We start from the raw sequence: 22,262 nt of genomic DNA, 5'->3' as shown, positions 1-22,262 counted from the left end.
TATTGTTACAGTTAGATTCCCTCCAAATGCCAAGTCTGACAAAAGAAATGTCCCCATGGTATGTTTTTCAGGGACTGAAGTGCGACTGCTTTGATTTATTCAAATAAAAAAAATGCACCCCCTCCTTTAACTGTAGTACGTTGAAAAGATGTGAGAAAGAACATCTTTTTTTTTTTTAAACAAATCCCCTGCTGGTAACGGCCCACACCCTCCATCTCTGTTTCCTTCTCTTCAGTCCCAGTTGGCGCTCTGGCTCACAATCAATACCTTTCACCACTAAGCTAATCTGCAATAATAAAGGCATTACAGACGTGGAAAAATAACACCAAATCTTATTAAATATGGGAGATGGTCTCTTCTCTTTTATCTCTTCCTGTCTCTTGTTGCCTAGGTGAGCAGGAAACCGCTCCATTGGACAAATCGCAGCGGTTGAATTGATCTTTAAATGTTCTGTGATGAACGGGCTAAGGATCAGCGCCGGTATTGTGGGTTACAGGTAGAGTTTGGAGCTTAGCATTCTACCCGACTCTCCCACCAGCCATGTATATTTCACAGAGTTGTCTTTTATATTCAGTCTGTGGCTCAGTGGAGCACTCATCTTTATTTCATTTTGTGGCATTCTTTTAATTTTAGCAGAGATTTTATTTTTTGTTGCACCCTCCTTCTCTTCCTCCTCCACTCCCTCCATCCTTCCTGACAACCCCCTCTGCTGACTGAATCAGTAATGACATTATGCATCTTCCACTCTGAAGCTTTCAGAAAGCAAACACTAACTTCTAGCAATCGGATTTCTGCCCTTACGGCAGCAAGCCTGGAAAGAGAAATATTCTCAGGCGTAAAACCAGCCATTCTGCAACTTGCTGTTTAGAAATTACACATGAACTGATATATCATATTTTCAAATAACTATAGAAACTTTAGTAAAAAATCTAAACTGAAAAAGCAAAAAGAAACTATTTCCATGACTTGATACCACGAAGAGTAACAGGGAAAATATTTTAGGGGGAAAATTGAGAAAGTGAACTCTAAGGTTATTTCAGATCAGTGGTGTAGGAAATATTCAGATATTTTAAACCTTAGTAAAAGCAGTAGTAACACTCCAGAAAATACTCCATTACAAAAAAATCCTGCATTTAAAACTGTACTATCTGTAATTAAGTAAAAGCAAGATGTACACCATTTAGTACTGAGTGCAGGCAGAATTTCCTTGTTATCAGTGCTAATATCATACATTATAATACTGGATGATTATGTGTGAGGCATTAACATGTGAGTAGGATTTTAATGTTGTTGCCGGACAAGGTGAAGCTAATTGTACTTATCTTAAGCTAGTGGTTACTTAAATTGACTGTATAAGAAGGAAATCACATTTTATATGTTGATTGCAGATTTGAATCTGCACTATAACAAATAAGCTGTAAATGTAGAGAAGTGAAGAGTACAATATGTATTCATATTCTTAATGTGGAGAAAAAGATACAAGAAATAAATTGCAAGTACTTCAGAATTGCACACTTGAGTAAATGTTACGTTCTACTACAGGTTAAGACACAAATAGACATAATTGTGATGAGGTGGGTGATATTGTTCTCTCCATCTGTCATCCCAAACATATGAATGTAAAACTGTCTGTTGTCTCTGACTCCTCACACCTTCTCCACACTGTCTACAGGGACTTTCCTTTCACATCCCTAAGCCACCACCCTTTCCAGAGGCCTCACGAGTGACCAGGAAGGACGACGGAGCTTTTCAGATTGTCTCCTCCCAGTTGGCTCAGTCTCATCGGGCAAATGAACCCTCAAACACAACAATCTAAACACTCTGTTAGCTTTGCCAATACACCCTCAAGTCAATACAACCAGCAGCCGCCCACTCTTTATTTACACTTTTGTTTGTCGTCTTGGTAAAGCTGTTCTCAGGCCCCCTGGACATTCCCAATTAGCTGGTGATTGAAAACTTAACACTTAGTGCAGGAATTATAACAAATTCACTTTAATTTACTAGCTAAATTTAACAGACAGTGTACAAGCTGCTGCTCCAATCAAACCAAAAATAATTCTGTAAAATATAGTGCAGTGTGGATGTTTTTTCTCCACTGACCTCTACTGCTGCTGTTGCACCACCTCGAACCTTTTCCATTAAGAAGAAACTGATACATCTAGGAGTCGTCCATTTTTAAAATACAGAGTTTGGATTTGGATTTGATTCAGCAAACCTTTCCCTAAGCTATTAAAAATAAGACACAGTATATATGCACTATGAACACATGCAATACAAGCTCTTCATTAAGTCAGTGAAGTGGATTTAAAAGTGGAACACAATACAAATAAAGCTGTATTGCTGGGTGGAGGGAACTTTATCCCTACTGGTTATATTTTCCTCCATTTTTTCATGGACAATCAAAAGTTCCTCACCGTAACTTAAATACAACTAACAAAAGAAAGAAAGAAAGAAAGCAGAGGACTGAGTTTAAATGATTGAAACACAGATATGTTAAAACTGTCAGCTGAGCGAGTCGCTGCATAATACTATTTAGTACACTAATTTGAGATAATTTTACACAAACTCACAGAATTCTACAGAACATTTTCTCTCATGTCCCCTTACATTAGAACAAATGGTGAGCTTGTTATGAAACAAAAACTGATGAGTTCAAAAGTATCACTGTGAGTTTACAGAAAAAAGTGTTTTCAACATGAACTATGTTAAGCAAAAATATAATGGGTGAATGAGCACAAATATCAATATTAAATCATTAGCAGTGCTTTGAAATAATCCTTCAAAAATAAAGTAGTTATAAACAAGTTTATTTTATATCTTTGCATAACAATTTTAAACCCTAGATAATAATTGCTGTTGTTCTTTGTTGTTGGTAAGTCTTTTTTTACACATACTGACACTGACTTGTGTCTTGTACTCATCTCAAAAATCCACTTCACTGACTTAATGAAGAGCTTGGATTGCATTTTTTGCATTCCACGATGCATTGTTGAATGTAAGTAATCTCATTTAATTATCTGCCTGCAAAATAATTTTCCTGACTTTTTTCTGATGCCTAAAAAAAAGAGGAAACAACAGTGTCACATATACACTACTGCATATAGTCCTACATTTAGAACACCTTTGCCACTTCAGGGATTGGCACCTCTTTATCTAACATGACATTCACTCTGATCCACAAATCAAGTCTGGAATTATTTGGCAACAGATTGTAATCTCCTTTTATACAATGAAAAGTAGACGTGGGGGTTTGATATCTCAATGACGAACGAGAATGAAACCATTAACTAAAACCATTTGGCGACAGAATCTAATCTTTGCTACATCAGAAGTGGTAAATTAAAATGGGAGGCTGGGTTGATATCTTAACAAAGAAACATTTGTTATCACAGATGAAAATGAAATCTCGCCAAAATAAAATCATTGTCGAGGCAATGTGCATAAAGACACCAGAGGTGTTTGGTGCAGCTGGTTGGGTAAAAAAAAAAAAAAAATGGTTTAAGACCTTAAAAATGATCAGAAACACAAAATGTAAGAACACACATCAAATCCCAAAGCCTTTTGTAATCCATTTCCTGTGAGAGATAATAACTGGAGCAGGAGGTGTATCTGATATAAATATTTAAAAAAATGGTGCGGGAGGAATGTAAATTACAGAATTGATATGGGTGACACACCGGGGGCTTGTGGGAAGCACTGACCTTGTGGATTAAACATCCGAGAAAATTACAAAAAACATTTATCAGCAACATTCATTTGTAAATCTCATTTTAATCTCTATTTAGTAGATGTGGCAATCTCCAAATAATGCACATCCAGTGCATTACAAATAGCTTTGCCTGATGAGATTTTGTAAGATGTGAAGGCACACAATAATGCAGGAGCCAAATTTGTGTAGGCATCATTTTAGACATTACTCTAAGGTTAAGTCCTCAAGTCCATCTCAAGAATAATGTTCAGATAGTAAACTACGTCATAAATATGAGTGTGTGTTGCTCTCCCAAGTGAGCGATTACTCATTCAAGGTCTACAAAGGGATTGTTGGTACCAGACTACTGCACAGGTACGTATACACACTATGCTCTTTTTTTTTTTTAACCTTTTGGCAGTTCTAGTTTACAAGGCAACAGGGTAGTCAATCTCTCACCTATCTTTTTAATCTCTTTCTTTCTGTCCTTGCGTGTGCATGTGTTTGATTTATGTGGCTCAGCAGGCCATCAGGACACGAAGCCGGCCCCTCAATACTCCGCTGTCTGATGTAGCAAGAAGACATGAGCTCACGCTGGCCTGCTTATCTCAACTACAAGAAAACATCCGATCGCAAAGTGTGACGGAGAAACAATATAAAGGAAAAAGAATACCTGGAAAACAAGAGGACTTGGGATTTCACTGACGCGTAGAGGAGGAGGCGGGACAGAAGGGGAGAACGCTAGCGGCTCTGTGAGGCTGAGCTTTGGCGACGCCGTGAATGCCAACGCCAGCATTGCGACATGCTCACATGCAGGTAGTATGTTCACCATTGTCACCATCTTAATTTAGCACGGTAGCATGCTATAATTCGCTTATCAGATGAAACATTAATTGAGGGGGACATGAACCTGCATACTAAAATACATTGCCACACATCCAAGAGTTGACAAAAGATCAATGTAAGAGGAAAAGTCAGGAGATCACCAAATTCATTTGAATGAATCGTCTGGGCATGATGGTTATCTGCACACAGTTGAATGTGATCCATCTAGTTGTTGTTGAGGCATTCAGTGTCAACCAAAGTGGTGGACCCAGCAACATGCCACAGATTGACCTTGCACCCTAAGGTAGTGGACTTCAAAGGAAATCTTTTCATCCACCTCTGTGTCACCACAGTGTGTGCAGATGGCCAACATCCCTCTGCCCATCTGCCTCCAAAAGTCCACCGGCAAAAAGGCGATGGGCCTCATGGAGGGAACCAATCACAATTCATCTGCACACACTGCAATGACACAAAGAAAATTGGCAGAAGTATCCCTTAAAGGCCACATTAAAATCACCAAAATCGTTCCTTTTTGCAGTAAAAAATCGATATCAACGTGATTTTCCAATTGAATGGTTTTACTAGGAAAAAAAATTTATGGACCCCAGCAGGACAAACCAAGTTGTGAAAGCTAATGGGGATCTAAGAAAAGAATAAAGAATAATACAATTAATGGAAAAAATAGCTATTTAAAGAACATCAGATGAGAAAGAGTACATCAGAAATGCTCCTTTAGTCATCAAGCCTTTGAGTGGGTGGGCCCGTGTCCGTGTTTGATTGACAGCTGAGCCAGCAGGGGAATAGAGAGACAATGTAAACAAACAAACAAATGCAAATCATGCCTGTCTATGTAGACAAAGTAGCAACAGTCTGAACAGACTGTCATGAAACCCAAAATATGAAATATAAATTGTTCCCTTTCGGGTATTTTTCTCAAAATAGCAAACAGGACACGTAATTTACTGCGCGGATCTGTACCCTGTAGCAGAAAGATACCCCAAACTATTTAATTTCAGACTTTAAATCCAGTAAACAGAGAAAATCGGTTTACAACTGAAAAGTTTGTTACAAGAAAAGTGAATGAAAGAAATAAAGACTTCTTATATCCTGTAGTTTGTAGAGGATGAGTTGAACGCATCACAGGACTTGCAAATTAACTTGATTCATTCAAGCGTTCACTGCTTTTTCATCCCTAAACTGTCGTTGGTTGAACTTCACGCAGTAACTCATGCAACAAATTTCACTAAAGCAGACATGCACTGACAGTTTAAGGTTATTCTTGTGTCGACTTCTCTGCCCAAAGTCATAAGGAGAAGAAGAAGAGTTTGATCAGCATTGCCCGCTGGGCCCTTCAGGAGGTTACACTGATTCTGCTGATGCCCTCCTTGTTTGTGCTGCATTACATTGTTCACACTCTCCTCAGCTGAACATACAGAAGCACAGCTGTGTGCGGAGAGGCGTCCAGACTCTCAGTGGCGCAGCATATGTGTCCGTTTCTCCGTCTGTCTGTCACTCCGCAGTCCTCATTCTCTGTGTGTTTCTCTAGGTGCCACATTATGTCGCTGTCACTGACTGGTCATGTCGCTACATGCAGGTTGGGGCCTGGTCCAAGTGTCTGCCGAGGGGAGGGTGACATCCGCTGAGTGAAGTGAACTGGGGGTTCAGGAAACTGGTTCCATCTGCGTTTTTTTACGAGGACACAGAGAGAGAAAGCTATCTTTTTTTGTATATGATTGTGTGTGATCCGGCTGTGACTCAGAATGAGGGACGAGGACGACAGTTGCAGCTTGATGCAAAAAAAGCTGAGTTGTTATGAGCTAGCTGGTTCGGGTTTAAAACTCAATTTTAATTAGTAAAACTTTCACAATACAATACAATCCAAACTAATGTGTGACATGAGAGAATGTATGTATGTATGTAGAATTTTAACTTAGCACCGCCCACCCCATACTTCTGAATTTAAACTACAGAAAGCACTGCAGGTCAAAAATATTAACCGCTTTTATTCACAAGACCGTTTTGGTGCCTTTTTTGAAGTAAATGTGACAATATTTTCTGATAAAACAAAACCAACAAAACCAAAAACGATAAACTAGATCTTAAATCATCTGTAGGTGCATTTACAAAATTACCCCTATGATTGTTTCCCCTCACCATAACCTCTTATTTCAAGCTCTTAGTGAAGGTTAAGGAACAACTGTGAACTCGGTCGCCTAGTTGTCATGAACTTAATTCATTTAATTACATTTCCATATCTCTGAGCACTCTAAGAACTCATTGTTAATGTTGACTTAAAAGTTGAAACAGAAAGTGTATTCTTCTCCTTGGAAACAGTTATTGAAAATCTCAGCAGAAGGTCATTATGAGTCAAGGTTAGGGTAAGAAAGTGATCATGGAAGCCTGATGTGAACCAAAGTTTCTATATCTAACTATCCACCCCACCCTTATACATTTACATAAAAGCATTTAATAACAGTAAAAACTAAAATTTGAAATATCTCTAATTACGTTTTGACTAAGAATATACCAGTTAAATGATCTAAATATATACTAGCTACAAATACATTTTTATTTATTAAATGGTCCACAACGCAAATTCAAGAGTGAGTGACATGTTCCTCCATTCAAGTTGTAAATGATCCGTCCATCCTTTAAAATAGATGCAGGGCTGGCTTGGGATAAATAATCTTCTCTGGCATTTTGGTTTAAATCAGTCACACCCCACCCCCATCTTCATTAGATAAAAAAAAATATATCCAACAAAAAAACCCAGCCCAGTGTTGGCAACTCTTTTCCAACAAAAGTAGCGAGCAGCACGAGCTCCAAAAGTCGCTAAATCTAGCGAAGTCATCGCCAAGTCAGCAACACTGACAGCTCGTCCCTTCCAGCCTCTCTCCAAAAACCACACTCCCAAAATGATCATAGCGAACATAAACAACGAATATGGCTATTGTTAGAACTCACAGCCGTCAAACAAGCAGATTGTGGAAGACTCTGACAATGCGCAGGCAGAGTTCAGGTAGACAGGCAGGTAGCCCAATGAAATGATTTAACAGGTTGATTACAGTCCTGCGACAGACACAGATAGCTTTGTTTCTTTTGTCATAAAATAATATTTATTAATTGTTTTTGGGAAATCAAGAGGATTTCAACAAACTAGAATTAATATCTTGGGGTTGTTTGCTTCTGCCAACCAGTCAAGTTGCACTGTGAATCCATGTCTGTCCAAAATGTCATCACTTTTATCCTCTGAGACTTATTGTGAAATTTGTCATAATTAATCATAATAAATTCCCTCCAGGCATTCCTGAGATATGACCCTAACCCACTAGAACGGACAAGACGGATGTACAGACGCACAACCTGAAATAATAATGCCTCCAGCCACTGCAATTGCCGGTGCGGAGGAATACAAATGTTTTTGAAGAACATATGAACCTTAGCTTTAAGCTAAAAACAATGCACAAACTTTTTATTGCTTACTGAACAATCATTAAGTTGCTGCCACCGGTGTTTTTTCGAAGTAGCCCATCTAATGAGGATATCCCCTGTCTGTGCAATCAATGCAGTTTGTAATGTGTTTTGTCATCAATTATTTTGCTCATATTTGTCACTGAAGAGGACTCTCTACTCGGCAGGACACACCTCTAAGCTGAGCACGCACACACACAATTATGTGTGGGCCGATATAGGCAGATAGGCACGTTTCTCTATCATCATCGCCTCCTCACTGTCATTAGTAAACAGTGGGGTGATCTACCTGTTATATGGGCTGGTCAGACAAAAAAAAGGGGGAAGAAAAGCGCTGGTGTCGGCTTAAAAGGCACGTCGGCCCACCCGGAAAGTGCCCAGTCTGCCAGATGGCCAGTACTGCCCTGGGTCGATCCAATCATCAACAAAGAGATTTTGGTCTACACCAGCTGATATTGCCTCTAACCCAAACAAACACATAGTGAGTCTTGTCAGACTGCGGTGAGTGAACAATATTTGTGGATTGTTACCTGAAAGGCGGCTCCCATATTAACTTCCTCACTGACAGCTACAGCCCTTCAATATATAATTCTCTTGTTCAGAATCTGTAATAAGATCAAAAACATGCATGTCAAGGTCCTCTAACACAAGCTGACAGTTAAGCTCTGCATGCGGAGAAACGTGATAGAATTCGCCAATGTGAGGGCAGTTAAGACGTTAAGACAATGTTCTGGTGTTCATCCTTTAGCCCGCACAGCTTCAAGTTCAGTTTGCGCTGCACTCTTCTCCTTCCTTAGTCCTGACCTAGACTCCCTCCCCAGTGACCTCTTTTGGGCCAACTTGGACCGAGTTAAAGGAAGGAAAGTCTACCATCGCCGCCTCCGCATACACCCCTCCTTCCTTCTTCCATCAATCTCCCCATTCCTCCCCCGCTTCTTCGTTGCTTGGGCTAATTAACTAAAAACCAAGCAGAGATTTTATATAATTCAGCAGCGAGAACTGCCATGTCTTGATCCAGAAACACCCAGAGAGAAACATGGTGGCTGGAGCCAGACACCACCAGGAGAGGGGGGAAAAAAGGAAAAAAAATCTCCTCACCACCAGCACAAGCTATCATGAGGAGCTGCAAGCTTAAACTATGAAATTCTCCTCACATATTGTATATCTTTCAGGGTTACATTTAAAAAAAAAGTAGTTGCGGGCCCGGGCATGACCAGTATCAAGGCAGGGTGGAGCGGGAGCGAGGAGGATGTGGAAAAAACATGCGAGAGGAGAAATGGGGCGATGGAGTGAAGGATAGAGGCCCGATTGTGACGGTTGTGACAGGCAGGTGGCAGGTGAGAAAGGTGTAAGATGAAAGACCGTGAGAGAGAAAGACTGAGAAGTACTGTAGACTGAGAGAGGAGCCAGCAATCTGTGACCAAATGGTGCTGCAGAGTGCTCGCTTCTCCCCTGAAATCTCCTGACCGTTCTCCATTAAGCTTGAGACCAGGAAACAATATCTATAAAGAAAGTTTTGACATGTGAAAACAATCCGCAGGAAAACAAATCTGTCTTTCTTTCATCTCAGTAATGGATTCCATGTACAGTAACTCTTAAAATCCTGAAAGGACAAACAACAAAGCAAACAAGAAAACATGAAATCCCTGAGATTATTGTATTGTATCCGCAGGATCTCTTATTTATTAAGATGCTGAGGTTCATCGCATACCGAGGCTTACCAGAGTGGTCACAATCCTAGCTGAGTTACATGTTTTTTTACTCTCACCCTGGCTCAGTTCTCCAATAAATTCAATGCATGTCTGAATGAATGCATTACAAGAAATGCTGGAGATATTAAAAAAGGATTTTTTTTAAACAAAAAAAAGAGAATCCTTCCTCTACAGTCTCATCTGTGGCGGGGTACTCACACTGAGCTGACCCTGAGCGCTCTTTGCCGTCTGCACCATGAGTTATGATATTTGGTGTCATTTGGATTACACTTAATATTTCATTACATGCACATAATCCTTTTCTATATTTCTCCCCTGGGTGTGTCACTATTAATCATTGGACGTTGTGAAAACCCAAGGCTGTTTAATACTATACTGTATGTGCTACACTCATTTACAAATATGGCTTGAATGTGTAGGAAAACAGAGAAATAAATCAAACACCTGCATCTACAGTATATATATATATTTTGGTAAAATTGTGCACGTTAACAACCACACACCAACGCACACACACATTTTATTTTTTCTTCAACAATTCAGCGCTCTGTGTGAGCCCGTGTTCAGTTCTCATGCCTGTCTCTCGCACCAGTAAACACACGTGAACGCATCAGAATACACTTTGCTTTATCAAATAGCAAATGTACGAAGCACAGCGTGTGTTTTCTCCCAGGGGGAGCTGAGACTAGGCAACACATTGACCACGGGCAGCGGCGGGATGCCATAACTGGTGGCCCCCGTCGAGAGCCGAGCTACTCATCATGCATGTACGAAACAAACACGGTGCCCATCATCAGGAGCCAAAAGTCCATTCTGATGTGATTTATCTCTAAAGCTCAACTCTGCTCCTTGCAGCCAGGAAAAACAGAGAGGGAGAGAGAGAGAGAGGGGAGAGAGAGAGAGAGAGAGAGACGAAGAGAGATTAACACACTGCTCACATCACGAAGATGACTGGGGACCTCTCAAAGTGGAGCAACACCAGTAGAGCAATCCAAAGTAGGGCTGACCCCTTTACACCCAGAATCTCCCTCTGCTGCTTTATTTATTAAGTCATGCAAAAGGAGACAACAACAACAACAACAAAACCGCAGTGGAGACTCAGCAAACTAATAGGTAAATACATAACGAGAGAAGAGAAACAAAATACACACAACCTCTCGAAAAAAGCGATTATGATTGACAATAACGTGCAACTTTTCAATGCTAGTGCAAATATAACACCAACACAATACTTATTTTCCATGCCATTTATTGAGAAATATGAACATGTTTTTCTTAACACACCAAAGCTCTCAAATATTAAATATTAAGCAAGACTAAAGTAGGGTGACCATATTTTAAAACCCCAAACCGGGAGCCTTAAGTGTACCACAAGTTCATGCACCAACACATGCAAGCACCATAGGCGCATTAGTGTAGGGAACAATTATTTCAGCTCTTAGTATATTAACACATGTAAAACACTAACCGTAGAGTTTTCGAATACGATGATTGATTCAAAAACATACAGACAAATACAGTTTTTATACTGGGTTTCTTTTATACCAAAACAGTGGTGTTTTGAGCTAAAAGCTAATATTAGCATGCCACCTTTTGGGGGTCGGCTGTAGCTCATGGGGTAGAGTGGTCATCCCTTAACCACAAGGTTACCCCATAGTTACATGTCAAAGTGTCCTTGAGCAAGACACTGATCCCCCAGTTGCTCCCTGGGCGCTTCACTGCAGCCCACTGCTCCTTAATAACTAAATATGGGACGAATGCAGAAAAGAATTTCCCCACAAGGATAAATAAAAGTGTACATTTCTTTTTCTTTCTTTCTTTTCTAACATGATGATATTTAGCAGATAAAATGTTTTCCATGCGCAACGTCTTTGTTTTGCATGATAGTAACATTTCCTGGTTACCACTAAACACAAAGTATGACTGAGGCTGATGGGAATGTCTTTAGTTTAGCTGGTATTAGGTCATAAACCAAACAATTATGACCTGATAATGGCACTAGAAGAAAAGTTAATGGATCACCAAAGTCATAAGGAGTCATACTCTGGAGATCACGAATGCCTTTGCAACATTTTGTGAAGGCATCAGGTTAATCTATCTGTTGTTGAGAAATGTTTGTCTGTATAAAATTGGTGGACCGACCAACATTGCCATAGAGCCATGCCGCCAAGAGTGCGAAAAACAAGCAGTCATACAAGATATTTGATTAAAAAACTACCAGTGAAAGGAAGTACAAATCTGAACAGACATTCACCCTTCAGTAAATTTGAGTCGGTACCAAAAAGTACAAATACCCAACCCTGCTGCCTACAGTAAGTAACTTTTAAAATGTAAAAGTGTTCTCAAACAATTAGTCCTCGCTCTGAGATGAAGTCAACATTTAAAAGGTGAGATGATGGATGAAGTTGTGGAGCTCCCCCTGCCCTTCCCCTCTGTGGACACGGAGCGGTGACGGATGTGTGCCCTCTTAGCAGACAGCGTTACAGGGCCATGACACAACCAGCTGTAATGTCCCTTTATCGGCTGCAGCTAAGTGTTCATTTTCTCCCCTCTGCCAACATGGCTGTATAGTACCTAAATGGTAATTGCTGTGTAATAGATACGCTCTTTGTCTATCACACCTTGGTCATGACAACATGAACAATCGGGTATCGTGTACCCTGCATTCCTGAATTTTACCTCTTGTGTCTGTGTCTTATGACTGTGCTCGGGGATAATTTGTATGTCTGTGCCAAGTATTTTTTCGGCAAACAGATTACGAGTAATATTTTCGAATTGATTCCTTTTCAGACGTTCTCGCCTCCTCGTGCATTCTCTTTCTTGCCCCCCACAACTCCTTTCAGGGAGCAATTTTCCACGTCGCTCCATAAGGCTTGGTGAGTCATATGCAGTACTATTGTAATACTGCTAGCCCATCCATTGAGGCAGGCCAGGATGCATTAACATGCTATGTGAGTGTGTGCTCTGCGGTGTGGGTAGAGCTCAGTTCAAGACAGATCAGGTGTGGTTATCTTGACCTGGACCTCTATATGTGCTTTGCCTGCTCTGCCCTCATCCTCCTTCCCTTCACTCGGGGGAAGAAAGAGGGAGAGAAAGCAAACAGAGGATACAGAGGAAACACAGACGTTGAGTCACGACGAAGGCCTATGAGGAAAGATTATAGAAAAGCATAATGATACATAACCTAGAATATTGAGAAACATGGAGTTTCACAAGCCTCCAGTTTGCTCTCTCCCAATTTCCAACATCACCGATTCGTCCTCCACGGCCCGAGCTGGCAGTTACACAGAGAGCCGTGTTGGAGGCTGGGCGGCTGGTCAGGCCATGAGATGCGAGAGAGAGACCCTCTCGGGGTTGAGGCAGCAGCTGTCCACAGGCCTCCCTCTCCAGATTGTCATGGCGGTGAAGCTGCCTGCCATGGTCTGATGTGGAGCCCGGTGTTTTGCTTCTTTCAAACAGTGTGGCCATTTTTCCACTGGAGGTCAGGGGTATTTTATGTTGTTATGTTCGAGCTTGCGTTGTGCATTGACTGTTGAAACACTATTTCCCCTCAATGTGTTTGTTTACGCTGTGAATGTTTTCCTTTCTCACCTCGAATTTACCTTTTATTTCAGCCTTCCTCTTTAAATATTAACTATATTTTGTTCATTATTAGTTAATTATTCAATAAAATAATCCTTCTCATTATTTATGACCCACCATTAGGGTGAGGGGGTCTCTATATCTGCAGAGATCCTGCATGCTTTCTGCCTTTATTATCTCTTTTCTTATTATTTTGCTGCGTTTTCTGGCCGTCAAAAGAGAGCATTTGGACCCCACAATAAGCGGAGTGTGCAGCCCGTTCTCATTCACAGGTCAAACACCGCAGCTTTGTCACACCCCTTGGTGACAGACAGACAGCCCGCAGCAGGATGGAGTGTGCCTTGGGCTGCATTCATTTTAAATCCAGCACCAGGTGTGCGAGGAGGTGTGGATGCGTTTCTTTGTGCTTTAAGACGTAACCGCTGTGAAACATTTAGAAAATAACATTGAATTCTCCTGAGTCACAGTTTGTTCTCATTAACAACTGGCCCCTCTCTTCGTTCGCTCCACAACCACTGCACTCTCTCACTCTCTCTCTCTCTCTCAGGCAGACATTTTGAATGCTGTGTTAACAAACAGAAGCCGACAATGTTACTACATATTGTACCTTTTTGCACACCTGTATTTGACATATTAAGGGGGGTGGGGGGGGCGGTTTAAAGAACACCACACATACAGTTCAGCCTTACTCCTTGATCAAATAAACATTGTTTTTTAATTCATCAGCTCAAGCATGACTTGTCTTCTGAAAGATACAATCTGTATACCACTCACTTCATGACATCCTTGACAGTGTGTTGCTTTAATGCAAGTTTATTTGGGTACTTGTTGAGCTGGGCTATCGAACCCCTCAAAAATACTGGCATTACCATAAACATTGACTTTGGGATATTCTGATTAGGCTTTGTACACCTGGAATGGTACTAAGAGTAACTACACAACTCTCAACTATGCAAACACAATCTGCGCAGCCATTAAAACGTTCCCTTTTTAAGCATGATTGCATTTCATTTTACATCCCGTCAGAGTTACATGTGACAAGTATTATATGCAGTCAACATGAATAAAGCATTTATCTTCTTTTTTTTCTTCTAATTTGGTTCCTCGGATTTCAAAATGACATAGACCGCACAGACTTAATTCAGCCAGTAAATCACTGAACAGGAACCAAATCAAAATAGGTTTTATTGTATCTGATCATTGCCATCATACCATAAACCTTTTAATATATGAAAGACATTTTGTTTACCAATTTATATTAACTTGAGCTTTCTGTAACTCCACAAGAGCCTAGACGAGACAGGAGGAGGCGTTTTATTCAAGTTGTCAGCTTCTGCTTCTCTGATTTCCATGTTTTTCTTTCCAACATAAAAGCTTCAACCAATTGCCAATGTTATTTGCAGTTATGTGAAAGCCCACCATCTGGCATTCTCAACCAAGTCGACCAAAGCAAGACTCTTACGACAGCTGGAGGCTAGTTTGTCAAATTAAACTGAAAAATGTACTAGATTTTTTTTTTCACTGTGCGTACCTTGTCCTATTTTAAAAAAGCATTAATTTAGAAAGAAACAGTGCAAAACAGATATAGATTAAAGGACATTATAGGACATGGGATAAAAGGAGAGCAAATACCTCACAGCACAAGTGGCACTGTAAAAATCCAGGTAATGTAAAATCAAAATATCAGAAATAAATGTTATGCAGGAAAAATAAGATGAATAACTCTGTTGTTTGTCTGTGCATAACAGGGAGACAGATATTACCACCAGGCTGAAAGGAGGGAACCAACAGATCATTTAACTGTGTTTGTACACAGGGCCTCCTGTGCCACCTTCTGCTCAATGATTTGCAGATTGAGAGCACAACTAACATCCATCCATCAACATTTATCCATCATAGGATGCAAATATTAATTAGGTGACCCCGACCGATGGTCAAAAGCCTTGTATTTTTGCTGGTATTTTAATGTAAACAGCATTGGCTCTAAGGATGGCAATGCCAGTCTGTTGCAATGAAATTGTGAACAGATGTTTATGGGCGACTGTGGGTCAGTGGTTAGCAGGTCCGTCTTTCAATCAGGGGGTTGGTGGTTCAATCCCCGCCCTAGTTGATGTGTCCTTGAGCAAGACACTTAACTCTGAATTGTTCCCTGTAGCTGTTCTACAGTGTATAAATGTAACATGATTGTAAGTCGCTTTGGATAAAAGCGTCAGCTAAATGACATGACATGACATGACATGTAATGTCGCCCGGTGGTTGAATCGTCATGACTTTGGTAATCCCCTGTCTTTCCCTGTGCATTTTAGAAGGAGTCAAAGTGGATTTTTGCGCCAAATTTAAAGACATTTTCTTCAAGCCTTTCTGAGATAATGAGTTCACGAGAATGGACCGGACGGATGGAGAACTTGTGATCTGCACAGCTTCTAAGAAGATTCTGTGGTCGTGTATGAATCCAATGTTTGTAGAAGTAAATCCACCTCAGTCTGGCAGATTGGTATAAGTATATATACATGTATATGATAAATATTATCCAAGATGATACCAATTGTGGGAATAATTCTCCTGATGGTGGCACTACAAAAAACAGCTACATTTGAAATAAATATATATACTCAATTGAGGAACAAAGTCCTTCACATTTAACTCAAGACATGAAAAACATTTCACATATTTCTTTGCCTCATGACTAAGCTAGCATTGTTTCTAGCATTTTATAGCCACAATTATCTCACATGAACAGGAAAAGCTGTAATCAGAACTGATGTAATTTCATAATCAAAGATGATATTATTATAAATATATATAAATATATATATAAATGTATTATTATTATTGGCACTGATGTTATTTGACAACAGCAACTTTACATTTTCAAAAAATTAGGCTAAAAGATGTTTTGTTTTATCTGTAACGTTCAAAATCGTTTTAAAATCAATTAAAATTCAAGATTGAATCTTTGTATTTTATTCACAACGAAATGAAAATCTCTTTAAATTTGTTGGATTTTAATTTGCAAGTCACAAATGAACATGACTGCTTCAATGCAAACGTGTCATGGCCGTGACGAACATCTGCATTTTTGGCTTCTTTCATCAACATTGCTCTAAAAGGTGCAACATGATTGCACTGGAAACTGTTTTAATGTATTACAGGAAACCCTGTCCTCTGAGAGAAACATCTCAAATGTAGCACAGGCATCGTTACTGGCGGGTCAGCAGGACCAGATTGTGACTGAGTTCCAAAACCATGTTGCATGTGTGACAGTGTAAACAACACAACACCTCTTACCAGCTGTTTCCTGTCTGCCCAAAGAAGTGTGATCTGCCTCTGCATTTAAATCTGAGACACATCTGCCGTCCTTCAAAAGGAGCTTTTTGGAGACGTTGAAATGTGAAGAAGCTCTGAACTGAATGAGATAAAAGTGTCCAACACATTTATTTTTCAAGTGTCTGGAAATGAAAAGTCTACTCCCTTATTATCCGCTCATTTGTGTTCTTCTCACATTTATGTTTGAACATCTCTAGAAGCACTTTGAGATATATTTGACATGTACTTTAGACTGACACACAAACTTGATCCTGTACTCTTGATTTACTCTCCTCTTGTTTTTCTTGCAACAACAACCAAAGTAACACAAAGAATAGGATGTATGCAGTAACATGCAGAAGTACTATTAGTATATGAAAAGAAGTGAGAATCAGTAGTGGAACGTAACTAACATTTACAATAGTACTTAAGTACACATTTGAGGTGCTTTAGTATATCCATGTCATGCTGCTTTGTACTTGTTGGAAATGTTGTGTTTTTTAAGCCACAACATTGCAGACTCAGATTTTAAATACAAAATATATGATCAGTTTATAAAATATGATAACATTGTAGCCTGTTGGTTAGCTTTACGCTCCTTACACATGAATGTATCAGTAATGACATCTAATAAAAGAGTAATTGTTACAGTTTGTGAGACAAAGGGTTGCCATCCACAACCTGTTCCAAAGAGTATAGAAGAAGCAAAGAGATGAAACTCTGGTACTTGATTAACAACCACTGCTAGAATCTTTGGACCCCTTTGTATTGAAAACACCTATTTTCCCAATACGAAGAGCAAAGTAGCCCTCATTCAAATCATCATGTTGTGTTGTAAAGTTCACTGGTATCTGAATCCAGAGTTAGTTTCCTCTGCTTATTGAACATGCATCAGACCCATCATATGACAAATCCTAGTCTGCTGTATGCCGCGGTTATAATGGATATACTGGCTGTAACCAGCACTTTATTATCTTAAAGTACACGCATGGACTGTATGCTGTAAAACCGTTGCTGTGGTTGATGTATTAGCATCTCTGTTCCCAAACAACGGTTGTTTAGATGCCTGAAATAAAGTCAGTAGGTAACATAAGCTCAAGAGATTTGAACACCTTGCTCTACAATATTAAATACGTCAGTAAATATCCAACTCGTGAATTGAGAAGCTTTTACGTGTCTTTAAAAAGGCGGTCGCTACAAAGTGGCTAATTGAGACTACTTAAAGTCATCAATCCAGAGTCTTTGCCTTGAGCTTTGTGGTGTTGTTTGACTTAAGCTTAAAGTTAGCTTTTTACATCTGGTGATTGTATTCACACTTAACAAAATGTGGTTATTATCTTGCTGAACAAAACAAATATTTGTTTGCCAGAGAGCTTTTTTTCAGCAATAATCTAAAATCTGTTGGCTTTTTGTCAAGAATACCACTGTGAAAAGTTTGGGAAACACATTTTTTAAAACGCTAATAGCCTTTCAATATAAGTGCTTTGCCTGTTCACCAGACTTCCTCATTCATATGTTCACCTGCTCCCACTTTCCTCGTCAGTCACTCACTACTTAGACCAGCCCACTTCCATTATTCCTTTCTTGCTTTATCATTTCTGCTGTATGGAGTTTTCATTACCTGTTACCTGCCTGCCTCTTGGACACTCAGCCTGAAAGCCATTTTCAATAAATCTCCGCATCCATCCTGCTACCTCATCTGTTTCATCCCCCACCCACCCCCAAGACAATAACACTCAGAGAGGTAATTCTTCAGCATTATGAAGATATATTGTATGTACAATTTGATTATAATACTTGTCTACTTTTAATTAAGTAATAGTTTGAATGCAAGAGTCGAACTTGTGATGGAGTATTTCTTTCATTTTAAGGTGCACTTTGACAACAGGTGAGGATTCTTCCTCAAATCCCTCCTGAGAATATCTAAAACAAAATAGCGATGAAATGCATTTATTATGGATGAATAGTAGCCAAACCCCTTAAAATCCCTCTATCCAGCATGAACTGGTGGCTCCAACGGGAAGAGAACCAAACACCAGCAACAGGCCTTTTCAGCAGCAGCTGTCAGAGCCTGCATATGTTCTGTGTTTTCTATTCCTTTGTGCCTTAAAAATAATACCATTGCCTTATCAATAATTTCAGACATAATGCTCCCTTTCTTGGAAGCTCAGGTGTAGTCGAGCTGTCAGTCAAACAAAGCACACGTTTGTAATTGAATTTTGGCAGCGTAGCACTGCCTGCTGTTTGCCTTCATTATTATTACATACTGGGTCCTCTATAAATTACAGAATAGTAGTGCGGTTGTGATGCAGTTATTATACATACCCAACATTTTTAAAAGTGTTTTAATTAAGTCAACAAAAGTGCATTCATGTTTAAGTTTACAGTCCTACATGAGCCCCTCTACCACACAGTGATGACAGGTTATTGTACAAAGCAGACCTACAGGTCCATAATGATGTTTTATTTTACATTAGTCTAAAATGTATGACATCTTCACATATTTAAATTAAATTCCCCTCTCCTTAAGGCTAATACCAAGCCTAGGGTGGAACTGTTCACTGCACCAAGCAAGTGATAAATCATTTCTAAAAGTAATGGGTTGTCAAAAATGGGGCACAGGGCTGTTGAAAGGGGAGAAAAACAAATTAAATAAAAATGGATTGTTGCTTAACCTTAAGCAAACCATGTTTGAATCCATTAAAACACTGGATGAATCTGTGCCATTTTTGGGGTTAAAGAATGCTTTGATCTCTGGGAACAATTTCAGAGGCAATAGATATAGCAATAATGTGATTGCTTCTATCATCATGTTTCAACAGATTACATATCTAATCGGTTCGTGAATAAAGAATATAATTTACGCAGATTACAGACCAGTGGTGCCTTCTGCTTGTTGAAACTGGGCCGTTTGACAGTTATCATGATCACAGACGGACAGATGGATGGACAAAAAGACATCGAGGGTGTGTGTGCGTGTGTGTGTGTGTGTGTGTGTGTGTGTGTGTGTGTGTGTGTGTGTGTGTGTGTGTGTGCGTGTGCACTGTGGGAGGGAGGGGGTCCAACAACCACCTGGTTTAATCTGTGGTTTCCTATGGCGTGAATATAAATACATAATGTGGGCACGAACATGAGGCGTGGAAACACACTGGGCTGTATTTCTCATACAGATTTCACCGAGACAGAAATGCAAAGCTATGCAGAATATATGAGACACGATTGCAAAGGAAGTAGGATATAGAGTATAATGATATTAAAGTGACTCAGTTGCTGTAATATCCCTGGGGTGTATAGCTAGTTGTTTTATGGGGGGAGATAAGAGGATTTTGTCAGGTTGAGATGCCGGCTAATGCTATTGTTCCTACTGGGAGCATTAAACAGCAAAGAAGCTTTTCACACATCTTTTCTCCTTTTGTAGTGCTGTTACTGTAGATCCGTTCAAAGCAAAAGGTGGAAACGTATTTTGAATATTGCAGCGTTGGACATCATACGCAGGATTTTATTTCTTTTCTTTAATAAAAATATATGAAACCCACTCTTCGCCCAGTATGTTAAAACAAATACATTTTTCAAAACTAATTTCTGAAAATCATCTATAAAAGAAGAAGACATTTTTTAATGCAGTTAGAAAATACAAATGATAGTTTAAAGCCGTCCTGAGAGGATTCTCGTCCTCTCTCACTTTCTCTTCCCGTCTCCTCTTCTTCTTCTTGCAAATGCTCACTTGTGCACTTACACATGTACTTAAACTGGCCTCTAGGTTAAGGGTGGGTTTTGGTCAAAGAGACGGTTTTGGTCAAAGAGAAGTTAGTGAGATGTTTAATGTTACCCGTACTCTTGATTCATCTCGTATCTGTTTACCAAATGTTACACCTGCCTTCACTTCCTCACTGCCTCCTTTACTTCTTCACTTATTAATCCCTCAAGCTAATAGCGCTCCCAAGGATGGAACTTGTCATTTCATGTCAGCCGAATCTCTGCGTCATCTACAACGCATACAAAACAAACAAGACTCTTATTCCCACCCGACTCCTCCAAAAAAAAAAAGAGAGAAGAAAAACGATCTGACACAATTTCAAATGGCACATTACCGAAAGGCATGGCTGATATAATCTAATAGCAAGTCAATCCTAATACTTGAACCACAGTTGCACTCTCATGCAGTGGAGGCAGAGCAGTCCCACTTTGCAGCAGAAATGATTTGCATTCAATCTTCAGAAGAAGCGAACGTGTTATTATTACCTGTCACAATACGACATTGCCCCAATCTGCCAGCAGCCAACAGGGTGTTTTAAAAGAAAATCAGTGTTTGCAGAGAATGCTGGCAACTGTGGGCCACCAAGCAAATCTGTAGGCGGTGAAAGCTCCCCATCCGCCCAGCCCCTCAGCTCTTTAGTCCTAACACTCAAACTAAGTGATGTTCAGTTGCTATTCAGACTTGTTTTTACACTTCTAGGGATGCTTTTTAAATCTTAAGAACTGATTAAGAAAAGAAAAGGAACAGGAGGTGGGAGGGAAAGGAAGGAGTCGGAGGTGTGGAAGAAGAAAAAGAGGAGGATCCTGGTGAAAGGTGATGTTTGTATTCTCTTTCATTTCTTGCCGAGGCCGGAGACATACTGAGTGCAGGCGGTGTGTATCTGCTGGGTCAGACAGCCTCTTCTTCTATTCTGTTGTATTGCATTCTGTTATGTGGGGATATATGTGTATACAATAACTACATTATCGCTGTCTGTGTAAAGCAATCAGAAAAAAAAACGCTCTAATAGAATGCGCACATACACGAACACGCGCACGCGTTTACCCACGCGCCATGAGCAGCATCCCACTAGTCGGGACAAAACTCTTTGCCATTGCGATGCCGAGATAATAAAACAAGCCACGGGCGTGTTTAACTTCTGAAGAAATAAATACAGAGGAAGTTGCTGGGAGCGCAAACCGATAGATAGATAAGGGAGGCTGCTGCACTGGGAATGAAGGGACATCAGAAATATGCGCGCTTGGAGATCCGGCGAAAGTCCCACACCCGTTTATACAAACTAACCAACACAATGTAAAAAAAACCAAAAAAACACTTAACAACTTTAAATCAAGTTCCAGCCAACACAGATGTTATGGAGTTCCCGCAGTTGACATACGGCAAAACAAACCTCCAGTATCCCGAAGTGTCTAATTCCGTGAAATAAAATATTTCAGTGAATCTATTAAAAACCTTATTGCGTATACCTTTCCTCCCCCTTCAACTCCCAGCGGAGTGATTTCTAGGACCCTCTAAAATGAGAACGCAGGTGTGTCTCTCCAAACGCAGCACCTTCCTCTCTTTGGTTGGCTATTCAAAAGAGTATAAGAGAGTATTTAGTTTATTGTTTTCTCTCAGGATAATAATAAAACTCACCTTCCGTAGGATCCACTGGCACAGCAGAACGATGGTCCAACCGAGAACCTGCATGTCAACCTTCCTGAGAGCGGACCACCCCGAACAACTACACGACTCCCCGGCGGAACATATAAAAGAAGAAGCACCGCGGAATCCAAGTGAAAAGTATCAGGAAAGCAAGAAAACACGCGCAAAGTTGTGTGTTTGTTGAGGCGGCGTCACGGTGGTCTCTGTGGGCAAACTTTGAGAAGGTAGCTTCAGTTAGTGTGGTCCGCCTCATGTGGCACATCCATGGCGTCGGTCT

The 22,262-nt window shown here is 40.1% G+C and overlaps 1 protein-coding gene across 1 annotated transcript in view; it reads right to left on the bottom strand.

The window, feature by feature from the left end:
• LOC117731155 (neurexophilin-2) overlaps positions 1-22,030 on the bottom strand; it is a 40,505-nt gene extending 18,475 nt beyond the window's left edge. Inside the window, exon 1 of the mRNA XM_034533320.1 lies at positions 21,977-22,030. Coding sequence (XP_034389211.1) covers positions 21,977-22,030 — 54 coding nt within the window. The remainder of the gene's footprint in view (positions 1-21,976) is intronic.
• Between the last annotated feature and the right edge of the window lie 232 nt (positions 22,031-22,262).

Source organism: Cyclopterus lumpus, chromosome 5, assembly GCF_009769545.1.
Source record: "Cyclopterus lumpus isolate fCycLum1 chromosome 5, fCycLum1.pri, whole genome shotgun sequence".
Classification (NCBI taxonomy): domain Eukaryota; kingdom Metazoa; phylum Chordata; class Actinopteri; order Perciformes; family Cyclopteridae; genus Cyclopterus; species Cyclopterus lumpus.
The sequence above is the reverse complement of the archived record's forward strand: the minus strand, read 5'-3'. Positions and strand labels throughout refer to the sequence as shown.